Source organism: Pristis pectinata, chromosome 5, assembly GCF_009764475.1.
Source record: "Pristis pectinata isolate sPriPec2 chromosome 5, sPriPec2.1.pri, whole genome shotgun sequence".
In the NCBI taxonomy this organism is placed as follows: Eukaryota; Metazoa; Chordata; class Chondrichthyes; order Rhinopristiformes; family Pristidae; genus Pristis; species Pristis pectinata.
This window is the reverse complement of record NC_067409.1, coordinates 86401918-86428677: the sequence shown is the minus strand read 5'-3', so window position 1 is coordinate 86428677 and position 26760 is coordinate 86401918. Positions and strand designations below refer to the sequence as shown.

The window sequence follows — 26760 nt, the reverse complement described above, 5'->3', positions numbered from 1 at the left end:
GGCTTAACCAATTCTCCATCCAAATGTTGTTTTTACTTTAAAGAATGCCTGTTGATCATTTAGACACAGTTCACTGATGGACCAATGTTCTCTTGACAGGGTGACAAAGCTGCCGATGGTTTGGATGGAATAAATGGAGAGGAGGTACATCAGAATTCAAGCTCCATTTAGGATGGCTGCTCCTAACATTTCCTCACTGCTGGGTTAGATTTATCATATGGGCTTGTCGGATCTGAAGGACTTAAAAACCACCTTGAAACTGGACTACCTATCCTGTCTGCATGTTTTTAAATCTTTCAGATATCAGAAAGTTTTAACATACTGACATCAAATAGCACATTTTGTATTTTAAGCTTCATGCATGTCATTTATTATTTCCATGTGGTTCAGGGTAAAGACTATTTTTGGCAATTTTCTGCCTTGTCCTTCACTGAAGGGTTCAAGGCACAGAACCATTGGTTTCACTTATGCCCTGGCTTCTCACTCAAATCAGTGTTCCATGTGTAAGCATCAGAAGTAGGTGATGGAAAGTTATGCCCCTGCAGAGAGGCTTTGTAGGTTGTTGTCCTAACCCAATGTTTGCACATGATTTTTTTTGATAAAGAAAGAAAGGCCCGCCTTTATAAAACTCTTTTCATGGTCTCAGGATTTCACAAATGCTTTAATAATGCAGACACTCTTGTAACATAGAAAATGCAAGAGAGATTCCTGCATAGCAAGATCCCACAAACAGTGATGAGATAATGACCAGATAAAATTTTTGGGAGAATGTTGATCAAAGATGAATGTAGACCAGAACACTTGGGTAACTGTCCTGTCCTCCTCCTTCAAAGTGGTTCCATGAGATTTATTTCAACCAAAAGATGGCACCTTTGACAGTACAAAACACCCTCAGTAATATATTGGGATGTGAGCCCAGGTTTTTGTGCTCAAGTCTTTAGAGCAAGATTTCAGCAAACAACCTTCGACTGTGAGGGCAGAGTGGAAACCTTAAGCCACAGCTGATATTGGTGGAAAACCATGGACAGCAATATTGCTAGCTGATTGTCCCAACTTGCAGCAGTAGTCTGACCAAAAGTTATTTAGTATTTATAATCCCACCCCCACTTGGAGGATGTGACCCCTACCTGTTCTCTCTCAGCTACCTTAATCAAGTTATACACTGTACACTGTGTTAATGATTCCATGCAGGTATTCACCTATACTTTTAGAAGGCAACCTTAGAATTAACAGTGCCTCAGAAGGTATGTTAAACATGCTGGTTCTAAGGGTTATAACTGAGAGATCCTTTCTCAAGAATGGTGGAACTAGGTAACTGGAAAAGATCATGTGGTACTGTTCAAAAGGCATGGGAGGTTTTTTTGTGTCTGAGTTGCTATCTAACCCTCAATGAATATCCTGAAAATAACTTATCTGGTCAATAGCATTTGTGGGAGCTTCTGTGTTAATCATCTATAAAGGCTCCCACATTGAAACAGTAACTACACTTTAAAAGTACTTAATTAGCTGTAAAGTGCTTTTGTCTACCTTGAAATTGTGAAAAATACTAAATAAATGCAAGTGCCTTTTTCATTTTATGTCTCTTTTTGATCTCTTATGTATTAAATGTATTTGATAAATGTATCCAAAATATTATCTTGCAGGGAGAACCTGGAATTCCTGGAGTCAGTGGAGAAAAAGGGCCTGATGGAAATACTGTAAAAACTTTCTTTTTGATTCAGAAATTTATTAAATTTAGAATATAAACGGACATAATAAAAATATGCAGTCTATAATTAAACAACATTAAAGGAAGAATTTGTTATAATTTCATCCTCCATCATTATGAACAGACCATTAATATTCAAAATCCCTTTGAATTCCAATATTTTTTTTATTTATTCCCGACATAACATTAAGTTCATCTTGGAATTAAGTATGTGATATTCTTCTGCAAATACAGTGTCCAGTGGTGGATTACACAATGATTTTACGAGGTTGACCACAATTTCCTTGCTTTTTATACCTTCTGAGTGCATTTATAAAGCTAATGATTCCACTCTTTTCAACAATATTGTCAACTTCAAATTCTATGTTCATTTTAATGAGTATCCTAATTTCTGAGTGTTGATCAGTCAAGTTATATATTTTTATTCAATTACTAAAAATAATATAAACAGTGTACTCAAAAACCCATAGAGAGATCTGCTTCCAGTAACTTCCAGAAAATTTAATATTATGGTTTTAATTTAGTTTAATTTAATATGGCATGGTTCTCACTTTAACCTATCACATTAACTCTTCAGGGAAGTAAAGGTGTTCGAGGATCTAAAGGTGAGCGTGGAGATCCTGGCCTACCAGGGGACCCTGTAAGTAGATAAAGCATCATTTTACATTACATAGACTTCAAAATAATTTTAAACTCATCACAGTTTTATATGCTTGGCCATGCTGAGGTAACATTTTGGATCCCTACTTTGATCAAGACTTGGTTATACATAGCGAATCTTGTATTGAGGTGGGTATTGAATATTCAGTTTGACTCACCCAATTGGCTTCTGTTTCACATTAGATCATGACTCATGGTCACATTTAGATGCCAATTTCCCATTTCTATTCAACTCTGATGGATTGATTTTACTTTTCTCTTGATCATTTTTTTCTCGTAAACAGAAGTGCATATTTCCCAGTGCGATGCCTTATTCCCTCAGCAGCTCATTGTTGCCTGAGGACTACACTGGGATTATAAGGTCAGCTTTGACTACTAGACAGAAGTTAATCAAAGTACCTGATAGTGCTACAGCTCCAGCGACCTGAGTTCAATCCTGTGCTTGGGTGCTGTCTGTGTGGAGTTTGTACATTCTTCCTGTGACCGCATGATTTTCTCCCACATCCTAAAGGTATGTCAATAGGTTAGGGGGTACTGTTGTCCCTTGTGTAGGTAAGTAGCAGGAGAATAGGAGGAGTTGATGGGCATGTGAGAGAATATTGGTTACAGGAAAATAAGGAGGTGGGGGTGAATCAGTCTGATGGGAATGCCCTGAGAGCCAGCATAGACCTGACAAACTAACTGGCCTCCTAAATGGTAAGAAAACATGAACATAAGCCAAGTACAAGTAGAGTTCAGAAAAGTCAATGGTGGTCTAGTTTCATGTGATTCATTCCAAAGACATTGGTGCCACTGGCACTGTTAGTATTCATTTCCCATCCAGTTGCTCATGCCAGGGCAATAATGAACTGCTTTCTTGAATTGTGTGATGAAGGTGGTCCAACATCCTCGGGAGTTCCAGGATTTTGACCCAGTGTGACAATGAAGGAAGTGTTGAGATATTGTGTGACTTGAAGGGGAGCTAGGGAATGATACTATTCCTTCTTTTCTGCTGGCCTTCTCCTTCCAGGAGGAGGAGCTTGCAATTTGGCTGGTGCAATAATGAGTATGCACTGCAGCTACTATCAACTAGTTGTGGAAGGAGTGAACGTTGAAGCCCACTCTGCTCAAATGGACTGCTCTACCTCAGATGGTCTTGACCCTCTTGAAAGCATCAGGCTTAATGGAAAGTATTTCATCACGGTCTTGACTTTTGCCTTATGGATGGTGGAAGGGCTTTAGTGGATCTCTCATCACAAGATGCTCAGCCCCTGATCTGCTCTTGTAGTCACAGCATTTCTGGCACTGCTACACTTCAAACTTGCTGGTGAAATGCTGTGGACTCTTTTAAAACATGAAACTAGCTAAACATGAGTAAAACTAAATATTATAAATCAGAAGTCCTCCGATAAAATATTTTTTTAACCCCCAGAAGAATGGTTGTGCGGTGAAACTTTGAGGGCCCTAATGGTGTGAAAGAATTACTTTAATCTAAATCAACTGCTGTAAGAATAAGAGAAATACGATAATTCCTATTTTGCACCCTGGCTGATTTAGCTTTCCATTGACTTCAGTTGCAATTACAAAAAGCAAAGATCTTCACTTAGACCTATTGTGTGTATTTTCTATCTTTTTGAATGTGTTTTGTGGTATCAATTAAAAAATCAAAAAGTTCTCAGAGTTAAGATGCTGTCTGCTGATGTACACAGTAGTGGGCAAATGAATTCAGACTTGAATTATAAGACTTGTGGTTAAAGTATCCTGGTTTGGGATCAGTATTTTCTTTAGCCCTGTTTGCACTGATTTATGGGCTCCTTAAGCTTAGGCCAATTCTAATTAAATTAAGAGGATACTTGGATATAAATTAACAGCAGCAAAATGGACACATTTCTGGGTTGTGTCCAGGAAGAAACTCAAAGAAGGGAGCAGTGATTGATGAGGATGATGGTTGGCAAGTCCACGGAGAGCATTGATCATGATCTCAGAGCTGAGGGTCATCAGCGGACACTAGATGAGCAAAGTTCAGCTCAAGTCCAAGACACTACTAAGATGTATAAAACAAGATCCATAAGGGAATGGTATGAAGCAGATATTTCTCTACTTACAACTGAGGCTGGTTAATGGGCAACAGATTGGGTGGGTAGTTAAGGGATTGTGCTCCCCTTTAACAGACCCAACACAATTTTCAGTCTGTTCAAAAGAAAGACGTACAGGTTAGGAGCTGTGGGCATGATCACTATGTTGGCGCCAGAAGAGTGGTGACACTTGCAGGCTTCCTCCAGCACATTCTTAACTCACAAAGACACATTTCACTGTGTGTTTCACTGTACATGTGACTAATAAAGATATCTTAACTTATCATACTAACTTTGGTTGTGTTTTTTGACTTGCCTTGTACGTCTGCATTCATTGAGCCAAGGTTATCCAATAGCCCAAAAGGGAGTGGAACTGTAACATTTGATCTTCTGTTTTCATTGTAACGACCTGTGATTTGGAGAAGCAATTCTTGATAAGAAATCTTCTGCCAAACCTGTAAACTCTGATGGTTTGCACTCTTGCATTATTGATTACAAACACACATTGCTACTCCACAAAATGGAATCCATCAGGTCCTAACACAGGATCTTCGCCCTTAACATTGACTATCCTTTTGCCTCTACTGTTGCTGCCTGACCCACTGAGTTCCTCCAGCAATTTGTTTATTGCAAGGTGTATTTTATAGATTATGCTTTTGGAACATAGAATCACAGCCTGCTGTTCCATTCAATTAGATAATGGCTGAAAAGCAAAAATAAACTGCAGATACAAACAGAAAATGCTGGAAATACTCCACAGGTCTGACAACATCTGTGGAGAAAGAAACAAAATTGATATTTCTGGCCTATGACCTCTCATCAGAACTAGGAAAAGTTAGGAAATGAGCACATTTAAAAGAGGGAAGGGTAGCAAGAAAAAAGGGGATGCCTGTGATGGGTACAACACCAAGAGAGACTGAATGGAACAAATGGTGTGGTGCTGGCTGAGGGTGGTTGAAGGCTTGTTAATCGTAGCTGATCTGCCTGGAGGGGATGTAAATAGAAGGAGATGAATAAGGACAGAGAAAGATTGCTGAACTGAGATATAAACACAACAGTTGCTGGAAATCTGAAATAAAAGAGAATGTTAGAAACACCCAACTGAAGGGGAGCATCTTTGGAGCGAGAAGACTGAGTTAATGTTATAGGTTGGTGGCCAGTTCTGACACAGACTGGAAAGGTAGTTTTTGGAAGTTGCTGAATTGAGTCCCAAGGACTGTAACGTGCCTTGTTGGGAGATGAGATGCTGTTCTTCGATCCTACATTAAACTTCACTGAGACAGTTTAAGAGGCACAGGACAGCAGGGAATCGAACAGAGGATTAAAGTGACAGGGACTAAGGCTCATCTGTGTTAACTCCATTTACTTGCCTGAGTTTCATATCACTTGTTGTGCAGCAATAATTTGTTGCCCTGAACCATTAAAACACCACTAGTTCCATAATCCATTGTCTTCTGTGTGAGGGAATTCTTGGCTTCCTCCAGTCTTTGTGTGACGATGAGATTTTTTAAGATTATGTCACCTCATTTGTACCCCATCCATTAGAAGAAATAATTTCTCTGCATCTGCACTATTGAATCATTTTACCATTTCGTATAACTTGATCAGTGTCACTCCTTGATCTTTTGTATTCATGATTAAAATCCTAAAAAGCTCAAAATTATTCAAAATTTAAAGTCCTCTCAAAGACAGGTGCTGAACTGCGGTTTTCTGTCAATTGGTTGGAATGTCTTCTTCAGACTTCTCCAGAATTATTTCAGAACTGCTTGTTAACAGATTATGGGAATAATAAGACACAAGAGGCTACAGATGCTGGAATCCAAAGCAACACACAGAGTTCCTCCAGCACTTTGTCTGTTGCGTGAGAATAATAACCTGGCTTCTCAGTGAAAGATGTTGTTTATAAATAAGGTCAACAGTGTTATGACATTTAGGGTTTAGAGGAATAGATCAATTTTATAAGGTGCTGCTTGCCAAAGTATCGTTTTCTGGCTGTATGGTTCACAGTCACTGCAAGGAATATAAAAAGGCTTCATTTCAATCAGTTTTGGGTGTTGAGAAGGAGTGGAAATAGGAGTAGACTGCAATTTATGAAGCTTAATTAAACCATTATCTGCAGTTCTGGTAGCTTTGAAAGTACCTCTTAGAAACCCAGCATGGGCCAGGGAAAGAAAAGGGCCAGTAAATGAGAAGCAACATTCTGCGAGTGCTGGCTGAGGTCACCAATAGTTGGGGTGTGGGAGAGGGGAGGAAAGAAGGTGATGTCAGAGAGTTAATGGAAGCACAGTGCTAGGGTGGTTGTAGGTGGCAGTCCAGAGTTTCACTTAAAGCTCAAGAAGAGCCCTTTTTTTGAGTAGTTTTGGGAAATCTCTTTAAGTACTACTGGCCAAATGACTTGCTTTAGATACAGGTGGGGAGGCTTGGGGGTAGGGAGAATGCAGATGTTGGTTTTGTATCTAAAGGAAGCACGTCACATTTCAAATTCCAACCAAGATGATGCAGGGGCAGCACAAGTTGGGCAGTGAATGAATGATACCATCTTTACACACCAGCTGCGCCTTTATACAGGCTTCAAGGAGTTAAAACCAGCTTGTGTTTGCATACTTGTCCTGTGGACAGTGTTGAATTGATGGTTTCTTTAGAAACTATAAATGTATGATGGTAAAAGTCATGTTCTTTTAATATTTGAAGAGGTGATCACCAATGTCCACTAAAGACTTAATAAAGAAAACTGAGAAATGCTTGCATAAAACCCCCCCAAGAAAATACTGGAAACACTCAGCATCTATATAAAGGGAATAAGACTTCTCATTTTAGGTTGGAGACCTCTTGTCAGAATAGGAAATGCCTTCAGTAGATTTTATGTGTAACTTGCATGTACTTTTTATTTCAGGGTGTACCTGGTATAGATAATTATTTTAGAGGAAGGAAGGGTGACAAAGGACAACGTGGTATACAGGTAAATTTTTATTCCTTACTTGATTGGATAGATTTCAGAGGGAGTGTACAAGGTGCTGTTGTTAGTATGTAATGTGTTTAGCAAAGTTGACAGAGGATGAATTTCTAGGCTTGTATGTTAGGTGGAAATATCCATCTTTTCAATCCATCCATATCATAGATTCATAGAGTTATACTACATCAAAAACTGGCCCTTTGGCCCAACTACTCCATGCCAACCAAGATTCCCATCTCAGCTCACCCCATTTGCCTGTGTTTGGCCCAATTCCCTCTAAACCTTTCCTATTCATGCACCTGTCCAAAGGTTTTTAAACACAGTAATTGTACCTGCCTTTACTACATCCTCTGGCAGCTCATTTCATATACCACCACCTCTGTGTAAAAGAACTTGTCCCTCAGATCTCCTTTAACTCTTTCCCCTATTACCCTAAACTGATGCCCTCTTGTTTTAGACTCTCCTGCCCTGGGGAAAGTCTGTGGCTATCTATCCTATCTATGTCCCTCATAATTTTATAAAACTCTAAGGTCACCCCTCAGCCTCCTTTGCTCCAGAGACAACAGTCCCGGCCTTATCTATTCTCTCCTTATAACTCAAGCCCTCCAGTCCAAGCAATATCCTTGAGTCTTTTTGAGCATAATCACATCCTTCCTTTGGTGTGGCAGCCAGAACTGCACACAATATTCTAAGTGCAGTCTAACCAATGTCTTGTACAACTGTAACATGATGTCCCAACAACTTGTCTGACTTAAATTCTGTCTGCCATTCCTTTGCCCACTTTCCTTGTGGTAACCTTAGATAATCTTCTTCATGATCCACTAGTTTTGGTGTCATCTGCAAATTTACTAATCATGCCATCTAAATTCTCACCCAAATCATTGATGTATATGACAAACAACAGAGGACCCAGTACCATTCCCTATGGTACACCACTGGTCACAGGCCTCCAATCTGAAAAACAATTTTGTATCCACTTGGTGAGCTCACGCTGGACCCCATATGTTCTAATTATCTGGACTGCTTCAAAAAACTTAATCAAGTTCATGAGACATAATTTCCCACACACAAGGCCATGCTGACTATCCCTAATCAGTCCTTGCCTATTCAAATGCAAATAAATCCTGTCCCTCTGAATCCCATCCAGGAACTTTCCCACCACTGATGGAACGCTCATTGACCTGTAGTTCCCTGGCTTGTGCTCGCAGTCCTTCTTAAGTAAAGGCACAACTTTAGCCATCTTCCAGTCCTTCAGTACCTCACCCATGGCTAACAAAGATACAAAAATCTCTGCCAGGACCACAGCAATTTTTTCCCTTCTCACAATGTCATAGGAAACATCTGGTCAGGCCCCAGGCATTATCCACATTTATGCGCTTCAAGACTGCCAACACCACCTCTTTCATAATGTCAATATGCTTCAGGATGTCATTGTCTCTTCCCTGAACATGCTAGCTTCCATGTTCTTCTCCATGGTAAACACATATGAGAAGTATTCATTTAAGACATTGCCCATCTCCTGTGGCTCCACGCATAGATTACCACACTTTCTTGCTTAAGGGGGCCTACTCTCTCCCTAGTTACCCTTTTGCTTTTAGTGCACTTACAGAAGTTTTTGGAATTCTCTTTTACCTTATCTACCAAGGATATCTTATGTCCTCTTTTTGACCTTTTTTATTTCCTTCTTAAGTCTACTCCTATATCCCGTATACTCCTCAAGGGATTCACTTGATTTCAGCTGTCTAAACCTAACAGTCTTTTTCCTGATAAAGGTCTCAATATCCATTGTCAACTGGAGATCCCTAATCCTGCCAGCCTTGCCCTTCGCTCTAATAGGAGCATGCTGGCTCTGATCTCTTCCTATCACACTTTCAAAAGCCTCCCACTTGCCAGACGTCCCTTTAACTGCTCATAGCCTCGCCCAACCAACTGTTGCAAGTTCTTGTCAAGTGCCATCAAAATCAACCTTGCCCCAATTTAGGACTTTAATTTGTGGACCACTCCTGTCTTTTTCAATAACTATTTTAAAACTAATAGAGTTATGGTCCCAAAGTGGTCCCTCATGGGCTATCTTATCTTATCTTATCTTATCTTATCTTATCTTATCTTATCTTATCTTATCTTATCTTATCAGCCACTTGCCCAAGCCTCACTTCCTAGGAGAAAGTCAAGTGCAGCTCCTTCTACAAGTGTAGTGTAATCTAAATATTGCTTCAGAAAACCTTCCAGGACACAGTTAACAAATTTTGTCCTACCTATTCCTTCCCCTGCTGTGCATCAGAGTCAGTCACGGTACCACAGACTTGGCAGCTGCTGCTGCTCTCATCCCCGCCAACAGTATCACGAGGCTGAAGTATTTTGGAGCAGGTTTACAGAAGCAAACTCAAGTCTGTTCCACCAGTCAATTGGTTCATGACTGATCTGTGTTTGTACTCCATTTACTGCAGTAACCCTGTTTTCTTTACCCAATAAAAGTATGCTAATCTCAGTTTCAAATTTTTAAGCTGAGTTAACTGAAGTTGCTTTTTTTGCAATAGAAGTTGCAGATTTTCTCCACCATTAATGGAAAGCAGTGATTCCTGACATCACCCTGGTTTTAAGAATAGTCTCACTCCAATTTTAAGCTTCTGTTTCTAGTCTTGATCAGAAGAAATCATTTGGTTTTTATTTATCCTTTGATCTTTAGCACTCACAGGAATGCCACTACTCTAAATATTACTGTTTAGTTTCCAGTAGGAGCCATAAACACAGCTAATGTGTTTGCTTGACTTTCCCAGCTGCAGGATTTTAGAGGAAGCTAGAAGCTGGTAAAAAGAAAATGCTGGATAAAATAATTCGGAGGAAGTCACAGACCTCATCAAGGGAGAGAATATTTTTTAACAAAACTTAGGCATCTTTTGAAACCACACTCCATTAAAATTGGGAGCGTTCTCATTCCATGTATGAAAATGTTGGGATTATAGCTGGAATGATATTGAAGTTTTTCCACTCTTTTTCATCTACAGGGTGAATTTGGGACAAGTGGTAGACCAGGCACGGTTGGCAGTGATGGAAGTAGAGTAAGATGCCTTGCTTTTAATTTGCTATGCATGCCGTGAATGAATTTCTTTACATTTTCTGTATTGATGTACTATATTCTTTTACGTATAGTTTTCCAAATACAGCTGCCTTCAACTGATTGCTACGCTTATTCCTAAATATTGGACACAATCATTGCTCTCGCTTTGCCAGTGTTTTTTCAAGTTGAATTCAATGCAATATGCAAAAACTGTATCCAGTAAGGGTACTTATGAAATAGATTCAGTTATTTGGCTCTTGGAGTGCTTATGTGAGACAGCCAGAGACAGACTGTTCAATTCAATTACAATACATTTTGTAGCTGGCTGAACTTAAAAGCATATTTTTGTAATATGCTGATAGCAATCTCATTCTCGAGTTTCATGATCATAGGGAGGTCATAGGGTGGGTGAGAGGAAATGGACTGCCAAACAAAAGCAAAGACGATGTTTGTTCTTCCCTATTCTGATAATTTATCCCAGCTTGAAGATTTCTAGCAATGTTGTGGCTGGAATAAATTTAGCCATTTCCCTGCTGGCTTTTAATTCTTCAGATAAACAATTGACTTAATAAGGTTTGAAGGATCTGCCAATTTTGAAAATCTCCAATGATAACTGCAGCAGTTATTGGCTTCAGATGCCTGAGAGTGTACATTCTGCCCATTTCACTCTGGAGAATACTTGGCATTAATTGGCAGCAAAATACTTGCTCCACAGGTCAAAGCATCAAGGAGCCCAATGCCAACTGAGCCCAATTAACATTGTATTTCCTCTCTTGAATGCTGGCATTTGTTTGCATGCTTTTGAGTCAGTTTAAAAATGTGTAAATCATTTTGGATGCATTGGTTAACTATAGTGCTCTCCATTCCAATTTATTCAATATAATTCTAAGGCAGTTTGAGCAAGCACTGAGTTTTTAAGAACATAAATAGAAGGACGAATGAACCATTTGCCCCTCATGCCTTATCTGCTGTTGATTGATGGTTGATTTTTGATCTCGGCAACATTTTATGCACTAACTTAATTTCTCTTGCTGCCCCTAATATCAAAAACATTATCTCCATCTTGAATGCACTCAGTGACAAAGCCTCGACAGCCAAATTGGGGAAAGATTTCCAAAGATTCATTATGCTCTGGGTGAAGAATTTTCTACTTTTCACTATGCTGAATAGCTGACCCTTTATTTTAACCTAGCCAAGGGAAACATCATCTTGCATTTACCTTGTTAAGACTGTGAGAATTTTGTATGTTTAAATGAGATCATGTTTCATTTTTCTCAAGTCTAGACAATATAGGTCCAGTCTGCTTATATGACAAATCTGTCATCATAGGAAACAATCTGGTGAGCTTGCATTGCACTCCCACTTTTGCAATTTTCTCTTTCTTCAGGTAGGAAGAACAGAATATTCCAAATGCAAGTTCACCAGAACCTTATATGATTGAAGCAAGATATCTCCATTCTTGTATCCAAAGTGTCATTTAATAAAGGCCAGCACACTATTTACCTTCCTAATTGCTTGCTGTACCTGCAAGTTAACTTTCAGTGTTTCATGTACAATCTAGGCCCATCTGAACACCAACACTCTCAATATCCCACCATTTAAAAAATACTCCATGTTTCTATTTTTCTACCAAAGTGGATGATCTCATATTTTTCCACATTGTATTTCATCTGCCAGGTTCTTACCCATTACGGTAGGCTGTCTGAACCTCCCAACACCTGTTTGTACCCTCCTCAGAATCCACACAGTCACTGAGCTTTGTATCATCAGCAAGTTTGGATATATTATACTCAATCCCTTCATTCAAATCATTGATATAGACTACGATAAACTATGGTTCCTGCACCATCCTGTGGCACCCTACCAGTCACAGCCTCCCACCTAAATATGATCCCATTATTGTTACTCTGTTAACCAAACCAAATATATTCAATAGAAATTTGATTGCTGTCAAAGTAATTAGAAGATTAATTATGATTCTTACTTGAGATAAACTACAATGTTATAACGCTTACATTGTTATATGATGTGATGGAAACCATTGGATTTGATCACTAACCTAAAACAAATTATTTTTATATCTTTAAAGGGACGACCCGGTCGGAGAGGAATTGTGGGTAGAAAGGTATGTTTATTGGTTTATGTTAAAGTGCTACTTTAGTTGAGAAATTCTAAGAAGACAGAATAAGAATTTTCATTCTATGAAGTCTTGTATATTATAGTAAATCATTGGCTTTTGTTTTGCCCATTTCAAACCAGATGCACATCATTGTGCTTGATATGGATCTATAATACTGTAGTCACTTGAACACAGGGGGTATATATATGTACCTTGGATCACTGCTCACTGGGGAAGACCTATGTGCCTTTATTTGTTCTGGGTGTGGAAGGTCCGGGAAACAAAGTACCTATTGGCTTTGTTTAGTCTAGCATAGATTATAATTGATCAGTTAGCAAAAGCCCGTGCAGTGGGCAGAAGTACAGACTCTCTACCACTACATTCAATAAAAATGGAGAAATGGATCCTGGGTCTATTATGTTATAAGTGTTATCTCTGCACTAGGAAACAGTGGTACCATTTTAGAAGAATATAACCTGGAAACTGAATGGTATCTGTGAAGTCAAGTTAAAAGAGTGGTACATAGTAGGCCACCGAACATATTGTTTGACGGCCTGAGGCTGCAGAATTATGTAGTGATGGAGCGCCAGGACATTATACAATATAGAATAGGTTTTACCTTTTAAAAAGCCTTTGTGTTGTGAGATTTAACACTGTGGTGCAAAATGAGTGCCTGATCTGATCAGTTGAATTAGTCCACCCATCCTGAGTTAATGCAGTGTCAAAAAGAATGAATTAGGACAGAAACATTTAAGAACAGCTACTTTCAAGTCGAATCCATGATCTGATGACAGAGGTGCAGCTTTGTGCTGGGAAGATTGGCCACTTAGAACATAGAACAATTACAGCACAATTCAGGCCCTCCGGCCCACAAAGCTGTGCTGAACATGTTCCTACCCTAGAAATTACTAGGCTTACCCATAGCCCTCTATTTTACTCAGCTCCATATACCGATCTAGCAGTCTCTTGAAAGACCCTATCGTATCCGCCTCCACCACCACTTCCAGCAGCCCATTCCACGCACTCACCACTCTCTGAGTCAAAAACTTACCCCTGACATCTCCTCTATATCTACTCCCCAGCACCTTAAACCTATGTCCTCTTGTGGCCACCAATTCAGCCCTGGGGAAAAGCCTCTGACTATCTACCCTATCAATACCTCTCATCATTTTATACACCTCTATCAGGTCCCCCCTCATCCTCTGTCTCTCTAAGGAGAAAAGGCCGAGTTCCCTCAACCTGCTTTCATAAGACATGCTCCGCATCCCAGGCAGCATCCTTGTAAATCTCCTCTGCACCCTCTCTATGGTTTCCACATCTTTCCTGTAGTGGGGCGACCAGAACTGAGCACAGTACTCCAAGTGGGGTCTGACCAGGGACCTGTTAAAGTTCCACTTCTGGAACCTTAATCATTTCTCATGTGAAAGCTGTTGTTATGCAGTTTAGGCTATCAGGACCGAATCAGGTTGTTATGGGTAACAAGGTGTGATTGTAGCTCTTAATTTCCATTCAACACATGCCAATGGGATAAAACTACTGAACAACAAAAAAACTGCAGATGCTGGAAACCTGATCTAAAAACAGAAAATTCTGGGAACACTAAACAGGTCAGGTTGAATGGAACTATTATAAGTTTCTCTTATACATGTCCCTTGATAGGATATGGTACATAGTGTGCAGGCCAGGAGGACTTTAGGATTAACTATCTTGTGGCTGTTGTATGGAGAATTTGAACCCCAAAATTCACCTTAAATCAAGCAATGTGATACAGAAGCAACATCTTTTGTTGCTACATAAGGAAGGTGTTCTGCAACCAACCATGTTTTTCAATTCCCTAAATAACATATAAATCTTCCCCCTACAGGGTCGCAAGGGACAGATTGGTATCACTGGAACCATTGGGCCCCCTGGATTCCAAGGCCCACAGGTGAATACAGATATTTATTATGCGGAAGCCAAAATATCTTCTGGAAACTCGGTGTATTTTTTGAACAGATTGAGCAAATGACTTATAATTATAAATCTATATAATGGATAGTGTCGGCTAACAAAGATGGATGTAAGTTAGTCATCAACCTCACTGCTGTAATGCTACTGGCCAAATAAAGGAGAGGAGTCTAAAAGGACATAATTGTGGAACCTTCAAAAAATATTTAAACAATTTTATTACCTCCATTCTTTTTATCAAATTGAAATGGTTCTTGAGTTCAATTTTTGTCCTGAATTTGATGCATGAATATGGTAAAGTAGCATTTTCAAGTGGAATACTAATGAATGAAGAAAGTTAACGTTGATTGATTTATAGCCAGATTGTTTGAGGTCAGGATAGAATTGTGTTTACTCCTCAGTTTGATTTCCTGCTAATCTTTAAGTGTATTGGTAAACAGAAAATCACACTTTTACAAAAATTAAAGCATCTGGCCATTACTTTTACTATTCTTTTGCCATATTTTTCATCAAATGCCTTCATAATTTTGAGCATCTCTATTATAACTTCCATTAACCATTTTTCTGTAAGCAGAGTAATAAGTTTCTCTAGTCTCTGCATATAATGGAAGACTTGTACATCTTCTGTCTCTCTCCAAAGCCTTGGCACCCTTACAAAAGTGCCAAGATAGGGACACAGGACTTTGAGTCCAAACCACTGATGTCTAAAGGTTTAGCATAATGTTGTTGCTTTTTTCCTTTTTATTTCACTTATGAAGTCAAGGATCCTGCCCACATTTTTAAGAACTTTATAAGCCTGTCCTGCCACATTCAGATATCTGAGTTTCTATTACTACATCCCCATTTAGAATTGTGCCACTTGGTTTAAAATGCTTCAAAAACAATTGTGATTGGTCCTCTTAGCATTATCTATAAATTGAAGGCACGAGGAGTCAAAATGAAAGTGGAAATTTTCGCAGAGCTTCTTTTGTCCAAGCATTTGTAAGTTCTGATCCTGTCCACTAGTCTGTTGCTACTTTTTATGTAGAAATCTTTGGAATAATGAAAACTGGACACGGTTGGATCCCAGGAAAACCAGGAAAGGTGTTTAACCCATTTTCTGATAAAAGCAGTAATTAACATTACTTCACCCAAGCTACAACATGTGTTGGATTTTATCATATTGATAATATTTTATCCTATTTTGCAGGGATCTAAAGGAAGTTTTGGTTCCCCTGGAACACGAGGAGAGAGAGGATTACCAGGAGCTCAGGTTAGTAAGAGTTGTGTTAATAATTTGTTGAATTAAGCAATAAATACGAACTTCCAAGAGTCCTTTACAAAGACTTTGACCCTTCAAGTTGTGGGGAGCAAGTTACTGAGAATTATGTGACTGGTGAGCTACTAAGTTTGCTTGACTGGGAAAATCAGAACAGAATTTCTTGAGCTTTTACTAAATTAGTATTTTTCCACTTTTCCTTTCCCCTTTCCTGAAGAGATGCCATGAGTGAGAATATGAGTACATTCCTGCATTCTGTTCAATAGGATAGACTGGACAAACCAAATGGTCCTTACGTTTCTAGATAGGAAAGATGGCAGGGATGGAATCGCACCTCGGAACATCCTAAAGCTCTTTGTTACCAATAAACTACATGAAGTGTAGACTTGGCATTAGATCTGCATACTGCAAGGCCCTACAAATGTCAATGGGATGCATGATTCCATTATTAACTATTCCGTCATGAATAATGATAATCACAAAATTACTGGATTGTTGTAGAAACCTATCTGGTTACTAATGTCCTTCAGGGGAGGAAATCTATCATACCCAATCTGGCCTACATTTAATTCCTGACCCACAAATGTGTTTGACTCTTAAATGCTCTCTGAAATGTCCTAACAAATCAATCAGTTCAAAGGCATTTAGGGATGGGTGATAAATACTGGCTTTTTTGGTGGCACTGGAAAATGAATAAGTAACAAAATAAGTAGTAGCCAGAGAATCATCTCCAGTTACATCTCTTCCCATTTGTGAATGTTAATTCTCATGTTCACCAAGGATCCTTACCTGTCTCCCTTGCAGTTTTATCTACACGCTGCCTCTCTGGCTACATCACAGAAACATGATGCAAGGCTCCCAGTTGAACACATAATTCTAGCACACCTCCAGCTTTCTTAACCTCTGCACTGTCTGTAATTTCTCTGACTGCTTCTCTGACATATGGCACTGGATGATGGATGTCCAGAAATATCATCCAACTAATTCATTGTATTTGGTTCATCTTCAAAAACTCCAATTTCATCTCCCTTCATGACACCTGAAAGGGATTCAAACAATTTGCAATCACAGTGTCACTTTGGATTCTGTGTTTTGGACTACATGAACATGTAGACCACCTCTAGAACTGTCCCTCAACTTCAGCTCATCTGTTGTTATGAGTCTCATCCGTATTTTTTTTATCTCTATACTCGACAATTCCAGTACATTCCCAGGCAGCATCCCTGTTCAATATTTGCAAAGCTGAGCTGATCTTAAATTCCTCTTCCTATGTTTTGAATTGCATTATCCCTCTCATCCTTTGAACGTAGAACACAGAACACTACAGCACAGAAACCAGGCCATTCGGCCCTTCTAGTCTGTGCCGAAACGTTATTCCACTAGTCCCATTTACCTGCACCCAGTCCATAACCCTCCAGACCTCTCCCGTCCATGTATCTATCCAATTTATTCTTAAAACTCAAGAGTGAGCCCGCATTTACTACATCAGATGGCAGCCAGTTCCATACTCCCACCACTCTTTGAGTGAAGAAGTTCCCCCTAATGTTCCCCCTAAACCTTTCCCCTTACTTATCTCTCCTAATCTAGGTGGAAAGAGCCTATTCACATTAACTCTGTCTATACCCCTCACAATTTTGTAAACCTCTATCAAATCTCCCCTCATTCTTCTGCGCTCCAAAGAATAAAGTCCTAACCTGTTCAATCTTTCCGTGTAACTCAACTCCTGAAGACCCGGCAACATTCTAGTAAATCTCCTCTGCACTCTTTCAATCTTACTGATATCCTTCCTATAGTTAGGTGACCAGAACTGCACGCAATACTCCAAATTTGGCCTCACCATAACATCCCAACTCCTATACTCAATACCTTGATTTATGAATGCCAGGATGCCAAAAGCCTTTTTTACAACCCTGTCTACCTGCGACGCCACTTTCAGGGGATCATGTATCTGAACTCCCAGATCCCTTTGTTCCTCCACACTCCTCAGCGCCCTACCATTTACTGTGGATGTCCTACCTTGATTTGTCCTTCCAAAATGCAACACCTCACACTTGTCTGCATTAAATTCCATCTGCCATTTTCTGGCCCATTCTTCCATTTGTTTCAGATCTCTCCTCAAGCTTTGAAAGCCTTCCTCACTGTCCACAACACCTCCAATCTTAGTGTCATCAGCAAACTTGCTGATCCAATTTACCACATTATCATCTAGATCATTGATATAGACAACAAACAACAATGGCCCCAGCACAGATCCCTGAGGCACACCACTAGTCACAGGCCTCCAGTCTGAGAAACAATCGTCCACTACCACTCTCTGTCTTCTCCCACACAGCCAATTTCGAATCCAGTTTACAACCTCTCCATGGATACCTAGTGTCTGAACCTTCCGAACTAACCTCCCATGTGGGACCTTGTCAAAGGCCTTACTAAAGTCCATGTAGACAACATCCACAGCCTTTCCTTCATCTACTTTCTTGGTAACCTCCTCGAAAAACTCTACAAGATTCGTTAAACACGATCTACCACGCACAAAGCCATGCTGACTATCCTTAATCAGCCCTTGGTTGTCCAAATACTTGTATATCCGACCTCTCAGAACACCTTCCAATAATTTACCCACTACTGATGTCAGGCTCACTGGCCTGTAATTACCTGGCTTACTTTTAGATCCTTTTTTAAACAATGGAACAACATGAGCTACCCTCCAGTCCTCCGGCACCACACCCGTGGCTAAGGACATTTTAAAAATATCTGCCAGGGCCCCTGCAATTTCTACACTAGTCTCCCTCAATGTCCGAGGAAATATCTGGCCCAGGGGATTTATCTACCTTTATTCGCTGTAAAGCAGAAAGCACCTCCTCCTCCTTAATCTCTATATGTTCCATGATTCTATTGCTTGTTTCCCTTCCTTCCATATCCACTATGCCCATTTCCTGCATAAATACTGATGCAAAAAAATTGTTTAAGATCTCCCCCATCTCCTGAGGCTCCACATATAGACGACCACTCTGATCTACTAGGGGACCAATTTTGTCCCTTACTATCCTTTTATTCTTCATATACTTGTAGAAACCCTTCAGATTTACCTTCACATTACCTGCCAGAGCAACATCATGTCTTCTTTTTGCCTTCCTGATTTCCTTTTTTAGTATTTTCTTACTTTTTCTCTACTCTTCAAGTACCTCATTTGTTCCTAGTTGCCTATACCTGCTATACACCTCTCTCTTTTTCTTAAGCAGATCGCCAATATCCCTTGAAAACCAAGGTTCCCTATGCTTTTTAGCTTTGCCTTTAATCCTGGCAGGAACATGCAAACTCTGTACTCTCAAAATTTCACCCTTGAAGGACTTCCACTTACCGAGCACATCCTTGCCAGAAAACAACTCATCCCAATCCACTCTTCCTAGATCCTTTCTCATTTCCACAAAATTGGCCTTTCTCCAATTTAGAACCTCAACTCGAGGACCAGACCTGTGCTTATCCATAAGTAACTTGAAAGTAATGTCATTATGGTCACTGGACGCAAAATGCTCCCCTACACATACTTCTGTCACCTGACCTGTCTGGTTCCCTAATAGGAGATCAAGTATTGCATTCTCTCTCATTGGTACCTCTATATATTGATTTAGAAAACTTTCCTGAACACATTTGACAAATTCCAAACCATCCAGCCCTTTCACAGTGTGGGAGTCCCAGTCAATATGTGGAAAGTTAAAATCCCCTACTATCACAACTTTATGTTTCTTACAACTGTCTGCTATCTCACTACAGATTTGTTCCTCCAATTCTCTCTGACTATTGGGCGGTCTATAATACAACCCTATTAGTGTGGCCGCACCTTTCCTGTTCCTCAGCTCCACCCATGTGGCCTCTGTAGACGAGCCCTCCGGGCTGTCCTGTTTCTGCACAGCTGTGATACTTTCCCTGACTAGTAATGCCACTCCTCCCCCTTTCATCCCTCCCCCTCTATCACGTCTGAAACAACGGAACCCCGGGACATTAAGCTGCCAGTCCTGCCCCTCCTGCATCCAAGTCTCACTAATAGCAATAATGTCATAATCCCACATGTCAATCCACACCCTAAACTCATCTGCCTTACCTACAATACTCCTTGCATTGAAATAGATGCACCTGAGAACATTTCTATCACATACAAACCTTTGATTTCTGTTTAGACTTGCAGTCCTCACATGACCTTTTTCCCCCTCCACCTCACTATCAGTTCTAACACTCTGGTTCCCCTCCCACTGCAAATCTAGTTTAAACCCCCCAGAGCAGCACTAGCAAACCTACCTGCAAGAATGTTTGTCCACCTCCAGTTCAGGTGCAAACTGTCCAGTTGGAACAGGTCCCACCTTCCCTGGAACAAAGCTCAATTATCTAGAAACATGTCCCCATGTTTGTTGACTAGGTCAGTTTACAGTTAAAGAATGACTTGACTTTTAAATTTTTGTCAATCTTGCACTTTTTGTCAATCCCCATCGTACCCTTGCCCCGTCTTTATCTCTCTAACTTCCTCAAGCCCTGAAATCCTATGAGATATCCCCACTCCTCCAATTCTGGCCTGTTCATCATTTACAAATTTAATTGCTGCACCATTGACCATCATGCCTTCAGCTGTTAAGCCTCAAAAAAAGATGACATTCCCTGTCTAAACCCTCCTGCAATCCTCTTTATCTTTCCTTCTTTGAAGCACTACAATAAAATCTGCTTTTTGGCCATTTGCCCTAAAAGCTCCTGAAGTGGTTTAGTCTCATATTTTAATTTGATAATGTTTTTGTGACGCATATTAGCCTGCATTGCCACATCAATATCAAAGTTGTTTGCTTTAAATGTAGATAATGGGTTTTGTAATTTTCTGTAGAACTGAGTATACCTTAAGATAATTTGGGCTCAGATGAAATGATGGGTTTCTGTTTTCTCCCATTTGGAGTCCATATAAAGTCACAGTTTATGTAATTATTTCAAATTTTTCTGTGTTTTTACCACAATCACATTCTTCTGAATCCTACTCACTAACTATCCTTGAACAGACAGGAGAAGCATGCTGTCCATAACTTGATATGCACTGGGTCTTACCCCATAGACTCATCTTTTGCAGGAAGATGATGGATGTGACCCTTTAACTTGATGCTGCTGCATTGTTGGCTCATACTTGCTTTATTTTTAACATTACTTCTTTGTGTTTCAGGGTTCAGCAGGAAGTGAAGGCTTCCTAGGTCCCAAAGGGAGTGACGGATTCAAAGGGCAAAAGGTCTGTGAACAACCTCTTATTCTACGTTTCATTTTTTAATAGTTACCTAATAAAATGGAACTTGCTACAAGGACAAATGAAAATCTGAGGAGAGGCAATTGTCATCTATTGAGGAGCATGATGCAAGGGAAGAAGTGCATGTGGTTGCTTTCCCTAGTCGTCCTCAGGTTTTATTGTTAATCTTACCTTCTCCCAGATGTACCGTATCCAAGATTAGGCAGCCTCCTTAACTATTACCATTCCAGTTGAGGGTACGTGCACGCACGTGTGTGCACACACACACACACACACACACACACACACACACACACACACACACACACACACACACACACACACACACACACACACACACACACACACACACACACACACACACACACACACACAGGCTTTTCAATGTGACTACCACCATTGTTAGGAATGACATTCAAATGAAACCATTCTAATTCCAAGACAGGAATTATGCCTCTAAGCTAGTGTTCAATTTGCTCAGCCACATTGACCAGACTCTAGACTTCAAAAATAACAACAGGAAGTACTGTAAGTATTTAGAGACATACCCCCTTCTCCACCCTCCCTGTAGCTTAACATACTCACTCTGTCTCCTTCCCAGTTCTGATGAAGGGTCTTCAACCTGAAACATTAACTATGTTTCTCTTCCCTCATTTGCAGTCGGACCTGCTGAGTATTTCTAGAATTACCTGTTTTTATTTTAGATTTCCAGCATCGGCAGTTTTTAAAATATTTTCATGGACCCTAGACTTCAATTGATAAGGTTGTGTGAAGTTTCAAACAGTTCACCCTGCCATCCAGAGATGCAAATGCTTACTGAAACAATGTTTTGTATCAGCAAAGCAGTTAGATGCAGAGTGCAGCAGTAGTACTGTCACGAGAAACATGGGGTGCACATGCGTGACAATTGAGTGCCATGAACTGATTCATTCCAGTTCCTGGTTCATGCTAATGGAATAATGTTGTTCCTAAGCTTGGTTGCCTCCCTAATTTTATTGCAAGTATGTTGCTTGTACTATAAAAATACCTTGCTTGTAAAATACCTTTCAGCTAATATTGTTCACATTATTATGAATATCTGAACACATAATCTCGGCTGAAACATTAGTGTAGTGCTGAAAAATATCAAAGGTACCAAATGTGTTTCATTTTACACTTTACATTTTAAAAGTTTTTCAATGGCTGTGAAGCAGTTATAAATATTCAGAAGTTGTGAATGGCACTAAATGCAAGTCTTTCTGCAATTTAGAAAGTTAATACAAACATGATTAGAAATTAATTGTCAAAAGATCAGCATGCAGTTTCCCAAATGTTGTGACTGTGGATTGAGTCACAGGAGAGACATTGAAGCTGGTCTTTATTCATCATGACAAGCAGGCCTTCTCCTGGAGACCCTCTCAGAATAGTCTCCCAAACTCAAAGTACTTCAAATTTTTATGCTCAAGAACAAAGGTAACAGCAGGTAATTCAATACAATTTCAATAGCTACAATGACATCACCTACTTCAATATTTTGTCTGACAATGCTTCCATTGAGTTACATGTCTACAATGGGAGACAACTCTGAATGTTCAAATGCCTTTGCCGAGACAAAGTAATTCACAAGGATGATCTAAAAGCTTCTGAGGACAGAGAACCCAGGCACCCAAAATTAATGTTACAAGGGCTGACTCTCTCAGTACACAAATATCCCAACTGTTGGTAGAGCAAATATGCCTGTGACCATGTTTGATGTGCTAAGTGACAATATCAGCCTGGTCTGTAAGCTTCCTTGAACTCAGTCACAATGGTACAAAATAACTTAGCCAGTGTCACCTGATTTGATGTAGGCCAACTAACATAGCTCCATTGTCTTAAGTTTGGTTCATGCATATGAGGACGTCCCATGGTCACTTCACTTTGCAAACCATATGTCTTGAGCAGCCAGTCCCCTGCTGTGGGCCAGTAGCCTGTGCTCCGTCGACGGTACTGGTTGTTTACACAGTTGTCCTTTTAACTTCAAACTGATCACTGCTTGGAGTTTACATTTAGAATTGAAGACTGGTTCTTGTTTAAATTAATGCCTGGTATATACATATAATTCCATAATTCCTGAATCCCTAACAGCAAGAACCTTGTTTTCTATTGACCACTTATCTCCCCTTATTCCAAGATTGTACCAGTTCAACTAAAGTCCATGGCCTTTAAAATGGTTTATGCAGTGAATAAAAAGGGACCGCACAGGATAAATAAGGCTTACCTATGGAACAGTGCAAAAAAAAATCCAGTTCAAGATGGCCTTTGTTTGTTATCTCCAAAAACTGAGTTGAAAATGGACTTCAGAGGATTTGGGTGAACTATTACTAGTTTTCACTTTCAAACAGAAAAGAATTGACTTGATTAAGTGATAATGATTTTTATAGTCCAGAGACACAAACTAGGTGGTAATAGTATATGGAATGAAGTTGTGTTGAATATGACATTATAACTCACATGGAAATTGTGCTCAGGGTGAAGATGGATACCTAGGTCAGAAAGGAAGAATTGGAAGAACTGGACCTCGTGGTCTACAGGTAAGTCTGATCTTACCCTGCCACTGTTAAATTTGGATGTACACGATTTTGTTGAGTTAAAGTGACATCCAGAGTCAAAAGGATGTTCTGCACATCTTGAGTGTCAGGAAAATCCCAAAGAAGTTAACTGGTCTCTTGGGAATATGGAATGAGAAAGGTGTTTTCCATCAGCCAAGGACATTCTTCATATGAGACACATAGTGGGTCTTATTTGAGGATACTGGACAGTTTGATTGTTTCTATGTGTTTCTCATTTACTGGATAACAACATTTTGCCGATAGAAAATACATTCTTCTTTAATGTGGTAAGTACTATGTGCTGCTGGGGGAGGAAAATAATATTTAGAATGATGGGGGATTGGGGAGAGGTTTCCCAGTCAAGCTGGCTGCTTTAGTCTGGATTGTGTTAAGCTACTTTTAGAACAATTGTTAAGTGTAGAACTAAACCAAGATCACTTGAGTCTTGGTAGATGAGCTGCAGTATTCAGACAATACTTGTGTTGGCTGAATACTGCAGTGGAACTTCAAGCCATTGAAATATATGTGAGGATGGACGTTGCACTCAACATCCACAAGACCAAAGTCATCTACAAGCCCACCCCGACTTCACCACATTGTCCTTCCAAAAACAAAGATTCATGGTGAGACTCTGGAAAATGTGGAACACTTCCCACTTCTGGGCAAAGGGAAATTGAAGGTGAAACTTGCCTAGCTTTAACCCTAACCTTCACCTTTGGTGCACCAATACAACCTTTGATCAATTAAGGAACAAGGTGTTTGAAGACCTCAGACCTGGCACAAAACTCATGGTCTATGGGCGGCTGTGATCCTTGCCCTGCTGTATGCTACTGAGACCCATAATACCTAGAGCAGACACCTCAAGGCACTAGAAAAAATACCAACAATGTAGTCCCTGCAAAGTCCTCCAAATTCACTGGAAGGATAAGTGAACCAATGTCGGTATCCTCCCGCTGGCCCAAGTTACATTCAGTCAGCTACTTTGGGCAGTCCACATTATTCACAGGCTTGACACTGGACTCCTGAAATGTGACACTATTCCAAAAGCACTGAAGGCTGCAATCAAACGTCCTTGAAGAAATGCAAATACCCACTGACTCTTGGGCATCTCTGGCCCATGATCACTTAGAGAGGAGAAGAAGCATTTGTAATTACATTGAGAACTTTGAGGCTCTGCATCGGGAGCACACTGAAGCCCTGCGTATGCCATGGAAGGAGCACACCATCTCACAAACTGCACACCCACCTGCCCAGTCAGGCATCATCTGTCCCATCTGTGGATAAGTCTGTGGTTCCCACATTGGTTCACATCTCTCCTTAGAACCCACAAATCGGGAGTGGAAGTAAGTCATCCTCGATTCTGAGGGACTGCCTAAGAAAAGGGACATATCTAGAGTTGTGGAGACTGTATTCCCTTTTGTAAGTAATGCTTAACTTCAGCTTGGCTGCAAAAATCTAGCACACAGATTGATCTTATTATGATTTTTCATCCAGTAGCTAAGAAGTGAGAGCTGATATTGCTTCTTGTACTTTTTTTTTCTGCAATGACCAAAAATATATGTTTATTTTGGTTCAGTTATTAATGAAACTTGGTGCAATCGGGAGTTTAGAGCTGACTCACATGTATTCCATTTCATATTCCACAGGGCATGGATGGGATTGATGGGATGGGAATCCCTGGACCAAAAGGACGGCAGGTGAGGAAACAAATCTACTATTACGTCATAAACCCAGCAGTTGTTTTTTTGCCTTCTGTACACAGTGCAGGGACTGAAGCAAAATTCAGTGATATGTGCACACATGCGTGTCCATCTTCCAAAATCATTATTCTTGCACTACACTTTTGGTTATCACTCTTGGTGTCTGAGTAATCCCATTCCTGTAAAAACACTGTGGGAAATTTAATTACACTAAAGGAGTTGTATAAATGCAAGCTGTTGATTTTAATGAGTGGCACATCATATAGATAATCATCCACATTTGAAATTCCTTTTAAGTGGCACAGTACTTCCTTGAATATTAAAAATTACACTGCAGATATCAGTCCTAATGATCCATTGATCTACAGTGTGTTAAAAGTAATTTCTTTCAATCTGGTCTTCAGTGTGTGTATTTATAACTTATGCTCTAGTGAGTGTACATTGTCAGCAATATTTCTGTAATATTAACCACTGCATAAAAATGAATTAAGAAAGGAATCAGTCCACACAATACTGGGGGAGAGTTAGGCCACATCATTCACTCCTTCAGTTGATGTTTCAGGCTTTCATCTTTGTGTAGAAATCCCAGTGTTAATTACACAAGTACATGCAGTTTCCCCCTTTAAATCCCCCTTTAAATTATTTATAAGGAGCATCTGAATTAAATAATGCATTGCTACATATCAAAAGTAATTATATGCACAGATTATACTCATCACTGGATTAAGTTTTTAAAATATGGGCAAACTCCAGAAATTTCCATTTGTGAACCTTGTTTCATGCAATGGCGGCTATGCCATCTGTGTTTAAAGAGCCTTTGGGGTAATTGACCATGTGTAACAGTGAAAAATGGACAGCTCTCTTGATTTTAATTTTCATTCATTGCAATGACTGACTAGTTGATATCCATTCTGTAAAGTCAATATCTATCCCATTCCATGACAAAATATTTAAATGTGTTTGGAAGTCCAGTGATACGTCGCTGTATGAAATGCATTCTTTCTGTATGATATGCTGTTGTTTTAAGTTATAGCAGCATTGCATTGATAAGAGTACAAACAGTTGAACAATACAGCCTAACTTCTTCCTTTTTCTTATGGTTTAAGGGAGATCAAGGATTCCCTGGTTATCCTGGTTCGCAGGTACTTGTCGAAAACATTTATGTTTGTAAAAGGATGTACAAGTTTTTATTTATAAAGGATATGAGCCAGTTATCTGTGTATATTGTATTTTGAATTTTCAGGGACAAGATGGTGTCCCTGGAACTTCCGGTGGAAGGGGACCTAAAGGAATAAGAGGACGCAGGGTATGTTATTTAATTTGTTCACCTCATGATTTGAACCCTTGAAGTTGTAGCCCCCAATTGACTCATTTAAGGGAGCTGGTGTATCTAGCAAAATAAATGGTTTTAGAAATTTCTCTGAAATGTTAGACAGTGCATGAATTTACCAATGCCTAACATCC

At 39.8% G+C, this 26760-nt stretch overlaps 1 protein-coding gene across 2 annotated transcripts in view; it reads left to right on the top strand.

The window, feature by feature from the left end:
* The window catches only part of LOC127570919 (collagen alpha-6(VI) chain-like), a 111627-nt gene that overhangs the window by 67299 nt on the left and 17568 nt on the right, over positions 1-26760 (top strand). For both annotated transcript variants that reach the window (XM_052016865.1, XM_052016863.1), the window contains 13 exons: positions 100-144; positions 1644-1697; positions 2286-2348; positions 7316-7381; positions 10381-10434; positions 12523-12558; positions 14417-14479; positions 15689-15751; positions 20949-21011; positions 23516-23578; positions 25243-25293; positions 26403-26438; positions 26540-26602. In XM_052016865.1, coding sequence (XP_051872825.1) covers positions 100-144; positions 1644-1697; positions 2286-2348; positions 7316-7381; positions 10381-10434; positions 12523-12558; positions 14417-14479; positions 15689-15751; positions 20949-21011; positions 23516-23578; positions 25243-25293; positions 26403-26438; positions 26540-26602 — 720 coding nt within the window. The remainder of the gene's footprint in view (positions 1-99; positions 145-1643; positions 1698-2285; positions 2349-7315; positions 7382-10380; positions 10435-12522; positions 12559-14416; positions 14480-15688; positions 15752-20948; positions 21012-23515; positions 23579-25242; positions 25294-26402; positions 26439-26539; positions 26603-26760) is intronic.